Genomic DNA, 12,887 nt, shown 5'->3' with positions numbered 1-12,887 from the left:
TTAACTTCCATTCATAACTGCTAAAAAGAAAATAAAATACCTAGGAATACAGCCAATAAGGGATGTGAAGGACCTTTTCAAGGAGAACTACAAAACACTGCTCAAGGAAATAAGAAAGAACTCAAACAAATGGAAAAACATTCCATCCTCATGGATAAGAAAAATCATGATTGTGAAAATGGCCATACTGCCCAAAGTAATTTATAGATTCAATGCTATTTCCATCAAATTAGCATTGACATTCTTCACAGAATTAGAGAAAACTACTTTAAATTTCATATGGAACCAAAAAAGAGCCCATATAGCTAAGACAATCCTAAGAAAAAGAACAAAGCTAGAGGCATCATGCTACCTGACTCCAAACTATGCTACAAGATGACGGTAACCAAAACAGCATGGTAGTGGTACCAAAACAGACATATAGACCAATGGAATAAAACAGAGACCCGAGAAATAACACCGCACATCTACAACCATCTGATCTTCGACCAACCTGACAAAAACAGGCAGTGGGGAAATGATTCCCTATTTAATAAGTGGTGCTAGGAAAACTGGCTAGCCATATGCAGAAAACTGAAACTTGACCCCTTCCTTACATCTTATACAAAAATTTACTCAAGATGGATTAAAGACTTTAAAATCCAAAACCATAAAAACCCTAGCAGAAAACCTAGGCAATACCATTCAGGACATAGGCATGGGCAAAGATTTCATGATGAAAACGCCAAAAGCAATTGCAACAAAAACCAAAATTGACAAATGGGATCTAATTAAACTAAAGAGCTTCTCCACAGCAAAAGAAGCTATCATCAGAGTGAACAGGCAGCCTACAGAATGGGAGAAAAGTTTTGCAATCTATCCATCTGACAGAGGTCTAATATCCAGAATCTATAAGGAAACAAATTTATAAGAAAAAAAAAAGAACAACCCCATCAAAAAGTGGGCAAAGGATATGAACAGACAGTTCTCAAAAGAAGACATTTATGTGGCCAACAAACATGAAAAAAAACTCAACATCACTGATAATTAGAGAAATGCAAATCAAAACCACAATGAGATACATCTCACGCCAGTCAGAATGGCAATTATTAAAAAGTCAAGAACCAATAGATGCTGGTGAGGCTGTGGAGAAATAGGAATGCTTTTACACTGTTGGTGGGAATGTAAATTGGTTCAACCATCATGGAAAACAGTGTAGTGATGCCTCAAGGATCTAGAACTAGAAATACCATTTGACCCAGCAATCCCAATACTGGATATGTACCCAAAGGAATATAAATCATTCTACTGTAAAGACACATGCACATGTATGTTTATTGCAGCACTATTTACAACAAGAAAGACTTGGAACCAACCCAGATGCCCATCAGTGATAGACTGGATAAAGAAAATGTGGTACATATATACCATGGAATACTATGCAGCCATAGAAAGGAATGAGATCATGTCCTTTGCAGGGACATGGATGAAGCTGGAAACCATCATCCTTAGCAAACTAACACAGGAACAGAAAACCAAACACCGCATGTTCTCACTCATAAGTGGGAGTTGAACAATGAGAACACATGGACACAGGGAGGGGGAAAACCACACACTGGGGCCTGTTGGAAGGTGCAGGGGCAAGGGGAGGGAGGGCATTAGGACAAATAGCTAATGCATGCTTGACTTAAAACCTAGATGATGAGTTGATAGGTGCAGCAAACCACCATGGCACACGTATACCTGTGTAACAAACCTGCACGTTCTGCACATGTATCCCCGAATTTAAAGTAAAAAAAAAAAAAAAAAATTCTATGTTGAACACAAAAAGTTTGGTAGATATCAGCTTTACACTTTTTTCTTCTTTGAATATATATTTGCTTATGCAGGGTAAGAATTAGTAACTTTTGCTTTCATGTGTAGCTTAAAATGACAGCTGTACTGTATATTACATTGTAAAGCTTTGTTTCTCCCGACGTATGTCTTCATCTATAAAACAGACACTCACTGAAAAAAAAAAAAGGAAAGAAATTAGGAAAATCTACTTGGGTGGCAGTGAGTGTAACCTGCATGGACCTAGGGGGACTGAGCGAAGGGGGGCAAATGCGGGAATCAAAGACAAGAGACAAAAGAGTATATTTGGAAGAAAGGGTCAGGGGCCACCTTGCCTCTAGTGGACAAGGGCCCTGAGCTTTACACAGCCCTCCATATTTATTAGGCAAAAGAGATAGCAAGAAAGAGGGAGTGATTGTTGGGTAATTGTCAGTCGGCCATTTGGTTCACAGCAGGCTTGCAAGACTGCATCCTCTGAACAATAGGTGCTAGATTTCTCAGTAGATAACTTCAAGGAGCCTGGTGCCAGGGAGTGATGTCCCTCAGCAAACCTTTTGGTGGCAGGCGCAGTGTGAGTTTGCTCACATCCTGCATTCATGATAAAGTTTGCTGTTTGATCATATAGCCTCAAGTGGAATGCTGAGTTGGTCACGTCCCACAAGTCTTCGGCTCCCTACATATCCCCCTTTCTGTTTATGTATTAATTGAAAGAATGGAGAGCCAGGCTGGGCAGCTCTCATTTTCCAATTGGCAGTCCATCTGATTTTACAGACTATGAACAGAAGACAGAGACAAAACAACATTATTCTAAGAACTACATGTAAGATGTTAAGGTGGTGCTTTAGATAGGTCCAAGGGTTAAGGCTTTTCAGGCCTTGCTGGAATTCAGTCCAGTCTTCAAAAGAAGGCTGAAATTCTTGAATTTGCCTATTTAAATCAAGAATTTTGTTTTGTAATTCACCAGTATTATAGGTGATGTTGGATGTGAAAGCTCCAGGCAAATCGGCTTTCACAAGGTTCCATGGATACTTGCTGTGGTTATATTCTAAGTTGGTTACACAAATATGAGTGTAATTAAAATGACAACGCATTTGCTGCTGCAACTGCAAGCTTTGTACTTGTTCCCCTAACCATAGAATCGTGGATTTTTAACATCGCCACTTCAGTTTGTAACTCAGTGTTAATTTTATTCTGAAGTAGCCATGCTTGGTCGGCTGTGTGCATCCAGTTCTCCAGGTACTGAGCTGTTTGAATAGAATTATGCAGAGCTACAGAGGACATCACAACAGAAGTTATGAGTGGTGATCAAGGAAACAGTAGCAAAAATGATCATGCTTAAGGCTCTACAGACATGATGAATAAGCTGAATTAGAAGTTTCACAAAATGCAAAGCAGGTGTGGCAGCCCCAGGCTCAGACAGATTAACAGGAATCATAGCCCAGGGATGCGACCTAAAAACTATGGAAGTAGAGAGATTATGTGTTTTCAATGTGCTATGATTAATGCAGTGATATCACTGGCAAGATTTGCAGGTCAATTGGGTATTGTGTACCTGGAGCTGGTCCTTCCTAGCTGCCAAAAAAGGGACTGTGTTGCTTACTATTGCTATTACTGGATAATATTCCAACCCAGATGTTGCCATTCATAAATGGGAGCGCTGCCTTCTATATCATCTCTTGAATTGGTCCTTTCCTCCCTAGATAAGGCCAGAGGAAGAGGCGGGCTAAAGCCTGCTCCATGCCAAGCAGTCTGGGCGGCAGACTGGGATTGAATCTCGGTGTTGTAAAAGAAGAAGCATTAAAAGCTTGCTGCCAAAGCCAGTGAAGTTTGTGCCATGATTTCTGATTTTTATCTTTTCCGTCTAATTGACCATTAGGTCCCCAATCCACAATGTCTCCACTTACCAGTGGACCAAGACACTGGGTCCACAGAAGCGGGTAGGAACTATTGAATGGAATCTATTCTGTATAATCAGCACAATTAGGGCAACTGGGCCAGGAATGGTTGGTTAGCACACCAGTCACATTAGTAGAACCAAGACTTAATAAGTACATAATTTTTCCATAGTGACTCAACCATGTTTGAGCTTGAATTGTAAGATAGCTATGGCTGAGTGATGTCTTTGTAGTGATACACAAAGGAAGTCCTTCCAGTGGAGGGTATAATTAATGACATTATTCTGAGAGTCTAACTGTTCTACGTCGGGGGAGTTAGGGGTCCTGGAGCCCACTCTCCCTGATCGTGACAAATCTCAGGAGGAGTGTCACTCCAAAGTGTAGGTTGTACTGCTGGGGGACTGGGAACATATGCCCAGTATGTTTTTGCTTCTGCACAGGGAAAACATACTGCACAGGACATTATGGCTAACATGGCCAAGGATATGGAATCAGGGATTTTTGCCTGTCCCTGAGGCTCCAGTAGTTTCTCAGCTGCCTGCGTGGTTTTCTTGAGTTGTCCCCAGGTTATGAGGATTGATGTCATCATGACTGTGGTCAGCCTTCTCTCCGTCTTTGCACCCAGGCTCAGCTGGCTCATGGCTCATACTGGAGGGACCAGGCCCATGGTTGGCCACCCTGGGTTCCTCCAGTCTCCCGTTCCATGGTCGCACGCACCTTGAGGGCACCCACACAGTTTGTCCATCTCCTGTAAAAACACAAGCATACCCTCATCCCTACATCAGTAAATCCACCGGACCTTTCCATTTTCCTTCTTCTGTGGATTTCCATAACATTTTCGAATAAATTTTCCTCTTTTCCTCTAACACTTGCCAATGTCTTTCTGCTGGAGTCTTATAATTTGTATCAGGAGTCAAAAAATTTAAAGTAAATAAAGCTAAATGTAGTTTTGATTGAGGTGGTAGTTTGCCTCTTATACTCGCTTTTTGTCTTTTCAACATGCATTGTAATGTTTGATGTGACCGCTCTATAATGCCTTGTCCTCTGGGATTATAAGGAATTCCTGTTTTGTGGGTTATAGCCCAAAGCTGTAAGAAATTTTGAAAGGCATACTAGTGTAAGTGGGTCCACTGTCAGTTTTTAATTGTTAGGTATCCCCATATGAGCAATTGATGACAGACAATGTCACTGTACATGACCAGCTGTCTCACGTGTTTGGCATGTAGCATGCGGCATATGAGAATAAGTGTCTATAGTCACGTGAACATAGGTAAGCTTACCAAAGGTTGCTATGTGTGTAACATCTGTTTGCCTAATTTCATTTGGAGCCAAACCTCGTGGGTTACAGCCTTCTCCAGGGAGACATGCTGGCAAGTAGGACAGGTTTGTATTATAGCCCTAGCTTGGCTGCGAGATAAATGGAACATACAAGTAAGGGCAGAAGTATTTTGGTGCAGCAGCGCATGAGACACTCGAGTTTGCTGAAACACAGAACCAATCAATTTGTCTGCTTTTCATTACCTAGAGATAGTGGCCCAGAAAGTTGTGTGTGAGAACGAATATGAGAAATATGAAAAGGAGCTGCATGAGAGTGAATAACTTGTTGAAGTCTTAAAAATAAATTCAGCAGTTCTGGGTCTAGTGTACTTTTAATTGTAGCACTTTCTATGTGACTGGCTCCATTTACAGCATAAGCTGAATCACAGACGACATTGATAGGATCGGAAGCTGTGAGCTCCAAAACCTGAATGACTGCAATTAGCTCTGAGCGTTGAGCTGAAACCCGAGGTCATCATTATTTGAGTATGTTTTGGTCCATAGATAGCAGCACAACCTTTGGAAGGGCCATCAGTAAAATAAATTTGTCCACCTGGAATAGGTTTGTGGCAAGAAATCACAGGAAGAATGAAAGAATGGATTTTATAAAACTGTAAAATTTTGTCTGAGGGGTAGTGGTTGTCACGTGCGTCCGTGTGAAGAGACCACCAAACAGGCCTAGTGTGAGCAACAAGGCTGTTTATTTCACCTGGGTGCAGTCGGGCTGAGTCCGAAAAGAGAGTCAGCAAAGGGTGGTGGGATTATCATTAGTTCTTATAGGTTTTGGGATAGGCGGTGGAGTTAGGAGCAATGTTTTGCGGGCAGGGGGTGGATCTCACAAAGTACATTCTCAAGGGTGGGGAGAATTACAAAGAACCTCCTTAAGGGTGGGGGAGATTACAAAGAAAGTTCTTAAGGGTGGGGGAGATTACAAAGTACATTGATCAGTTAGGGTGGGGCAGAAACAAATCACAATGGTACAATGTCATCAGCTAAGGCTGTTTTCACTTCTTTTGTAGATCTTTAGTTGCTTCAGGCCATCTGGATATATATATGCTGGTCACAGGGGATATGATGGCTTAGCTTGGGCTCAGAGGCCTGACAGTGGTTATCTATAGCACCCACGAAGTCTGCAAAAGCAGTTTGCCAGGCAGTTGACATTTCCCAAGCTTCGGCTTGTTGCTGGGAGTGTAAAGGAACAATAATTTTGTCAGGATCATATCCCATAAGCATTTTTGACCTATGCTTGCCCATAGTCACAATTTGTGTAATTAAAAAAAGATAAATTTGCAAGGTTTTGACTGTTTGATGAGGTAGAAAGAGCCATTCTGTCACTGTTACAGACTTGTCTATGAACTGGCCCCAAAGCCCTGTTGGAGAGTGGGGGGTAGAAAGAATAAACAAAAGCAAAGATTTTTGCGGTTGTAGCCATGTGGCATGTCTCTGCAGTAACATTTGCTCTACAAGCTGTAATTCGTAATTCGGCTTCTGCCTGTTTCTTTAAGTGCCACAGGGAATTTAAAGAAGAATCTCCTTGCAGGGTTTAGTAAAGATATGTGAGTCGATAGGTAGCAATACCTAACATCAGGCGTAGCCAATTAATATCTCCTAATAATTGTTGAAAATTATTTAAAGTCTGTGACCTGTCTTTATGGAGAACTACTTTCTGAGGCCATACACTTCTCTCCGTAACAACAGTTCCTAAGTGTTGGTATGGGGAAGTTGTACCTTTTCTGGGGCTATTTTGAGATTCTATTTAGTCAAAGGCTGCTTTGTTCCTCTGAATAACTGATGTAGGATTTTGATCTGTAGGAGCGGCCAAAAGAATATCATCCATAAAATGAATGATATAAGCAGTAGGAAACATATTCCGAGGCTCCTTTAATGCCTGTCCTACAAAATGCTGACAGCGTAGGACTGTTAATCATGCCTTGGGGTAAAACTCTCCGTTGATAATGAGAAACAGGTTCTCTTTGATTAATAGAAGGCACACAGAAGGCGAATCGAGGCTTATCCTTCTCGTGTAAGGGTATAGTAAAGAAACACTCCTTAAGATCTATTACTACAAGAGGCCAGTCTTTTGGAATAGCCACTGGAGATGGTAAACTTTTTTGTAAGGCACCCATTGGTTTAATTTTTGCATTAACAGCTCTTAAATCATGTAGCAGTCGCCATCTTCTGGACTTTTTTGGAATAACAAACACTGGAGAATTCCAGGGGCTGACTCCTCTTTGTGTCTGGTGTCCCATTGTTCTTTTATTAGCTGCCGAAGTTGCATCAGCTTCTTCTGAAATAGGAGCCATTGATCCACCCATACAGGTTTGTCACTGAGCCATTCTAATGGTAAGGCAGTGGGCGGCGGAGAAATATCAATGACCCCCATCAGAAATCCTGACGTCCTAGCCCTTTTCTGTTTTTGCAGTTACTGATACTGGGTTAGGATTTCCTTGAAGAAATTTTCCTAAACCTTTTCCATTCTGATATCCCATGTTCTTCAGCATTTTAAATCCTGCGTTATCAAAGTTTTCATTTGTAAGTCTCATATCCCAAGGTGTAACTAAGTTTTGACCCCATAAATTGATAGCTATATTTGCGACATAAGGCTGCAAAGTACACGACTGTTCATCCAGACCAAGACAAAGTAAAATCTCAGGGCTCTGTTGAACACTTTGAGCTGTTCCTTTCCCACTAAGGATGTAGAAGTTAATTGCAAGGGCCAGGATGGGGGCCATTGTCTTTAGATGTTACTGATACATCAGGTCCCGTATCCATAGGCCCATAACATTTCTTGCCTTTAATTTGTACCCACAGGTGGGTCTATTTAGAGGCTATTGGTTGTGATAGATTTCTCATGTAGTTGTGCTCCCAAACCCTTTATTTTCTCCTTTCTCCTTTCGTGGAGAAGGGTATAATTTGCAACGAATAAGCGTAATTGAGCAAAGATCTCCCGGTTCAAAAACCCAAAGATCTTGTGACATTAAAACTACTTGAATTTCTCCTTCATAATCAGAGTCAATCACTCCTAGGACTACAGTGATGCCTTGCAAATTAAGACGACTTTTGCCTAAAATTAGTCCTGTGTATCCTGTTTGTAAAAGTCCCCAAATACCAGTGGGAACTTTGATAGGTTTGTCTCCCCTGACTAATGTGATTCTTTCTTTGGTGGGTAGCTCTAATCCTGCACTTCCTGGTGTTCCTGGGGTGAGGGAATCAATGTGCCTCCAGGAACCCATCCCTCAAATGGGGTTGAGGTCTGGACTGGGAATGCCCTCATTGTTTGTGGGGCCAGGGGCCAGGCCCATGTCTTGTTTCCCGGCAGTAGGGTGCCATTCTGATGAAATTTTGAGTGGCACTGATTGGCCCAGTGATTTCTTTTGTTACAGCGAGCACACAGTCCTGGTGTTTTTTTCCGTTGGGTGGGGCACTGCGTTGTAAGGTCCTTTCCGTCCTGAGATATGGCGGCATTCCTTTTTAAAATGTCCAGTTTTTCCACAATTATAACATTTTTCCATTTTAGGGTTTGACCCTTGGCTCCTTTTAGATTTGTCAACTGCTAAATTAGCCATTGCTTGCACTAACATTGCACAGCAATGAAGCTCAGTTCCTGCATCCTGACAAGGTCTGAGAAAATTTCCGAAGTTTTTTGTACACCTCACTGGTGCCATTGCACATTTACAGTTCGCGTTTGCATTCTCAGAAGCTGGAGCTAAGGTTAGCATTTCTGCAGCCACGGTATGAGGAATCTGACGCTTCACTGCCTCTTGTAATCTTGCAAGAAATTGCATATAGGGTTCCAGTGACCCTTGCATGATATGTAAAAATGATTGTACTGGGACTCCCTCTTCAGGAATTGTGGCCCAGGCACATTTAGCAGCCTGTGCACACTGCTGATAAGCGGCATCTGGGAGTGCCATTTGACATTCCAGGTCTGAATAAGGACCATTACCTAACAGCATATCCTCTGTAACGTCTCCATTTCTAGCAGCACGGTTCTATCTAGCCTGGTCTGCACACATTTCTTGCCAATTTAAATTCCATGTCAGATATGCGCTAGCCGACAAGCAAGTTCGCACCAAGTGTTTCACATCAAAGGGTAAAAGACGCATAGCACCAAACACAGATTCTAGCAATCTTAAGGTGAATGGGCTCTGTACGCTATCATTTACCACACTTGCTTTTAATTCCTTTAACAACTTAAACTCTAGGGGAGTGTGTTCATGAATAACCTGCTGTGGATTATTCGGATCAGCCCTTACAGAAATAGGAAAAGCACAAGGTCCTAAGGGCTCTCCAGCTATGGCAGCAGAGCATAAAATTCTTTGTATTGGGGTTTCTATTTCTGCTATCAAAGGAGGTGTTTCAGATGTTTCTGCAACTGGAGGAGGTGGTATAGGCCAATTTTTATCCTCCCTCTCCTGTTTTTTATTTTCAGTTGGAACTGTGGGTGGGACAACAGATTCTTTCAGATTTTTAGATTCAGCCTGCTGTCCTGCAGAATAATGAGGAGATAATGGCAGAAGTATAGTACGAGCTAAACTCCACATGGAGAAAACTGAAGAACCAACTTTAAGACCTTTTTGATGAGCCTGTTTTAATCCTTCTCCTGCTCTGTCCCAATTTTCCACATCAAGACTGCCTGCCTGTGGAAACCATGTGTTATGTGTAATAACCTCCTGCAGCAGCTTAGTCAATGTCTGAGAACTAACCTGAGGACCAGTTCATTTCAATAAAACTTTCAGCAACTGCACATAATGTTTTTCTCCAACAGACAAATTCTGCTCCGTGTTATCCTGATTCAGAAAACTTCCCATTCCCAGTACTTCTTTAAAGCACTGCTCCCAGTACCTCTTCAGGGTACTGACCTTATCTCCACTGCCGGCAGACTCATCCCGGCTTCCCCATTCGCCTTGTCAATTTCAGTTTCTCTGTTCCAGCAGATCTTCTTCGTTCACGTGCTTGAAGTCCTGTGTTCAGATGCTACTATGTAACCCGCACAGACATAGGGGGACTGAACAAAGGGGGGTGAACCTGGGAATAAAAGACAAGAGACAAAAGAGTATATTTGGAAGAAGGGGCCGGGGGGCACCTTGCCTGTAGTGGACAAGGGCCCTGAGCTTTACACAGCCCTCTGTATTTATTAGGCAAAAGAGACGGGAGAAAGGGGGAGTGATTGTTGGGTAATTGCTGTTTGGTTCACAGCAGGCTTGCAAGACTGCATCCTTTGAACAATAGGTGCCAGACTTCTCAATAGATAACTTCAAAGAGCCCAGTGCCAGGGAGTGATGTCCCTCTGCAAACCTTTTGGTGGCAGGCGCAGTGTGAGTTTGCTCACATCATGCATTCGTGACACAGTTTGCTGTTTGATCATATAGCCTCAAGTGGAATGCTGAGTTGGCCACGTCCCACGGGCCTTTGGCTCCCTACAAGTGAGGGTAGTTCAATGCTATTATTTAATTGTCAGACATAAGTAACGTTTGTGCCTGTCCTATATCTGGCTTTTGTTTTAAGGACAAATTGGACTTTTAAAATTAATAACATCTTTTTTTATTGTGGTAAAATATATATAACACAAAATTTACCGTTTTAATCATTTTTAAGCATACAGTTCAGTTGCCCTAAATATATTTATATTGTTGTACAACCATCACCACCATTCATTTCCAGGACTTTTTCTTTTCCCCAAACTGACATTCTGTACCCATTATACTGTAAGTCCCCATTTCTGCCTCCCCGTACCCCCTGGGCAATCTCGTTCTACTTTCTGTTTATGAATTTGATGATTCTAGGCATCTCATATAAGTGGAATCATACAGTATTTTACTTTTGTGACTGGCTTATTTCCCTCAGCATAATGTTCATCCATTTTGCAGCAAGTGTCAGAATTTTCTTTCTTTCTGAGGTTGAATAATATCCCATTGTATTTATATACCACATTTTGTTTATACATTAATAACAATCTTTAAGGGGTCAGAGCTTGGAAAATAAGGGGTCAGAGCTTGATCAAATTACCATCACGTTATAGTAGTCTGACAAAGGAAAATATATGTGACATTGAAATATTTCCAAAGTGAATATCGAAATCATTCCCTAATGAAATTGCATAAGATCCCAACAAACCATTTTCTTTTCTTTAGGAATGACTTGAACAGTATATTCTCAGAATTGAAGATATTTCCTGATCTATATACAACATGTCTAGTTTAGTGACTTTTTTTTTTTTTTTACTTTTTATCTGGCAGTTTTGACATGCATAGAAAAAATACAAAAAACTCATATTTCTTCAATTTAGGAATAGTAATAGCTCTCATTTATTAAGCACTTAGTCTTTGTGAGGAGCTGAAAATGTGTTTTCCATATATTATCTTACTTATTCTTCATGGCTGCCCTATGATGCAAGTCTTATAATCTTCATGTCCCAGATGTGGAAATTGAAGCCTAGGATGTTAAGTAACTTACCTAAGTTATCTATAAAAGGTAAGTGGCGGAGTCAGAATTTGAGTCCAGATCTCTCTGGCTTCAAAGTTCTTACTCCTAATTGCTCTTCTACACTGTCTCCCCATGCTAATTACTCTTATTGAAGGCTGGGTAATGTTTCTATTATCTGAGCACAAATAATGCCCAATTATATATATAAATTGTACCTTATTTTTCCACAAATGTTTATTGATATGTCATGTTCAGCACTTGGACTTGGGTTTAGACAGATAAACAAAATGTGAATAAAACACAACCTGTATATTCTAGGCACTTTCCCAGTCTAGTGGGGATCATGTAAACAGATATATTACAACCTTACGAAAGCCAATAGTAATTAAACATGCTTAGCTTTATAGGACTTAATTGCCTATCTCTACTTTTTTTTTTTTGTTTTTTAACCACACAGAATTTAATATAATGATTTTCATCCTGGTAAACTATGGGTTATCTCACAGAGTATCAAAATTAGTTTAAATTTGTTTTAATTTAAAAAATAAGATATATGTCATATACCATCTCTTTGGAGCATAATAATAATAGGATATGCAACTCCAAAATAATTGGGAGTCACTGGGGAATAAGCATTAGGTAGACCTTGATAAAATCATTAGTGGATAGATAATATGCTACTCTTCCTCTTCCTTTCACTCTTTAGATGCTGAATGAGAAAAAAGAAGAGTTTACTGGGGATGTTCTACTGTCAAAATATGATACTCTCAAGATTATTAAACATTTACAGGAAAACTGGACAGATATTGGGCTTGGGATATTTAATCGCCATAAAAGTTTGGAGGGGGAGTTGCCATCAGAGCGACAGTACATGGAGGAAATTATCAAAAACATACAAAAACTCTACAAAGAATATGAAATAAGAATAAATGGGGACAATGGTAAGAAAATACTCATAATAATTAGATTTCTTGGTATAACATGTTTCCACAATTATTATTTTCAATACAATTAATATTTAAAATAAAAGTAATACATGCATATAGTTTTAAAAACAAAGCAAAATAAGCAAAGCATTGAGCATCACTTTGAGATATAATTTATATACTTTACGATTCACCTATTTAAAGTGTATAATTCAATGATTTTTAGTATATTCACAGACGTGTGCATCCATTACCGCTGTCAGTTTTAGATTATTTTCATCAAAATAAGCCTCAAAAGAAACCCCATACTCTTTAGCTCTCACCCTCTTACTCCCAACATCGTCACTTCATTCCTAAGTTTGCTTTCTGTCTCTATAGATTTCCCCGTTCTGGACTTTCATGTGAATGAATTCATGTACTGTGTGATCATTTGACTGGGTTCTCTCACTTGGTATAATGTTTTCAATGTTCGCTCATGTTTTAGCATTTATCAGTACTTCACTCATTTTTA

General features: G+C 40.4%; 1 protein-coding gene across 8 annotated transcripts in view; it reads left to right on the top strand.

Annotated features, from left to right (window-relative positions):
- The window catches only part of AXDND1 (axonemal dynein light chain domain containing 1), a 185,677-nt gene that overhangs the window by 69,375 nt on the left and 103,415 nt on the right, over positions 1-12,887 (top strand). For all 8 annotated transcript variants that reach the window (XM_031658150.1, XM_031658151.1, XM_031658152.1 and 5 more), the window contains one exon: positions 12,157-12,391. In XM_031658150.1, the coding sequence (XP_031514010.1) occupies positions 12,157-12,391 (235 nt within the window). The remainder of the gene's footprint in view (positions 1-12,156; positions 12,392-12,887) is intronic.

The sequence above is a fragment of the Papio anubis genome, chromosome 1, assembly GCF_008728515.1.
Source record: "Papio anubis isolate 15944 chromosome 1, Panubis1.0, whole genome shotgun sequence".
Taxonomy (NCBI): domain Eukaryota; kingdom Metazoa; phylum Chordata; class Mammalia; order Primates; family Cercopithecidae; genus Papio; species Papio anubis.
The sequence above is the reverse complement of the archived record's forward strand: the minus strand, read 5'-3'. Positions and strand labels throughout refer to the sequence as shown.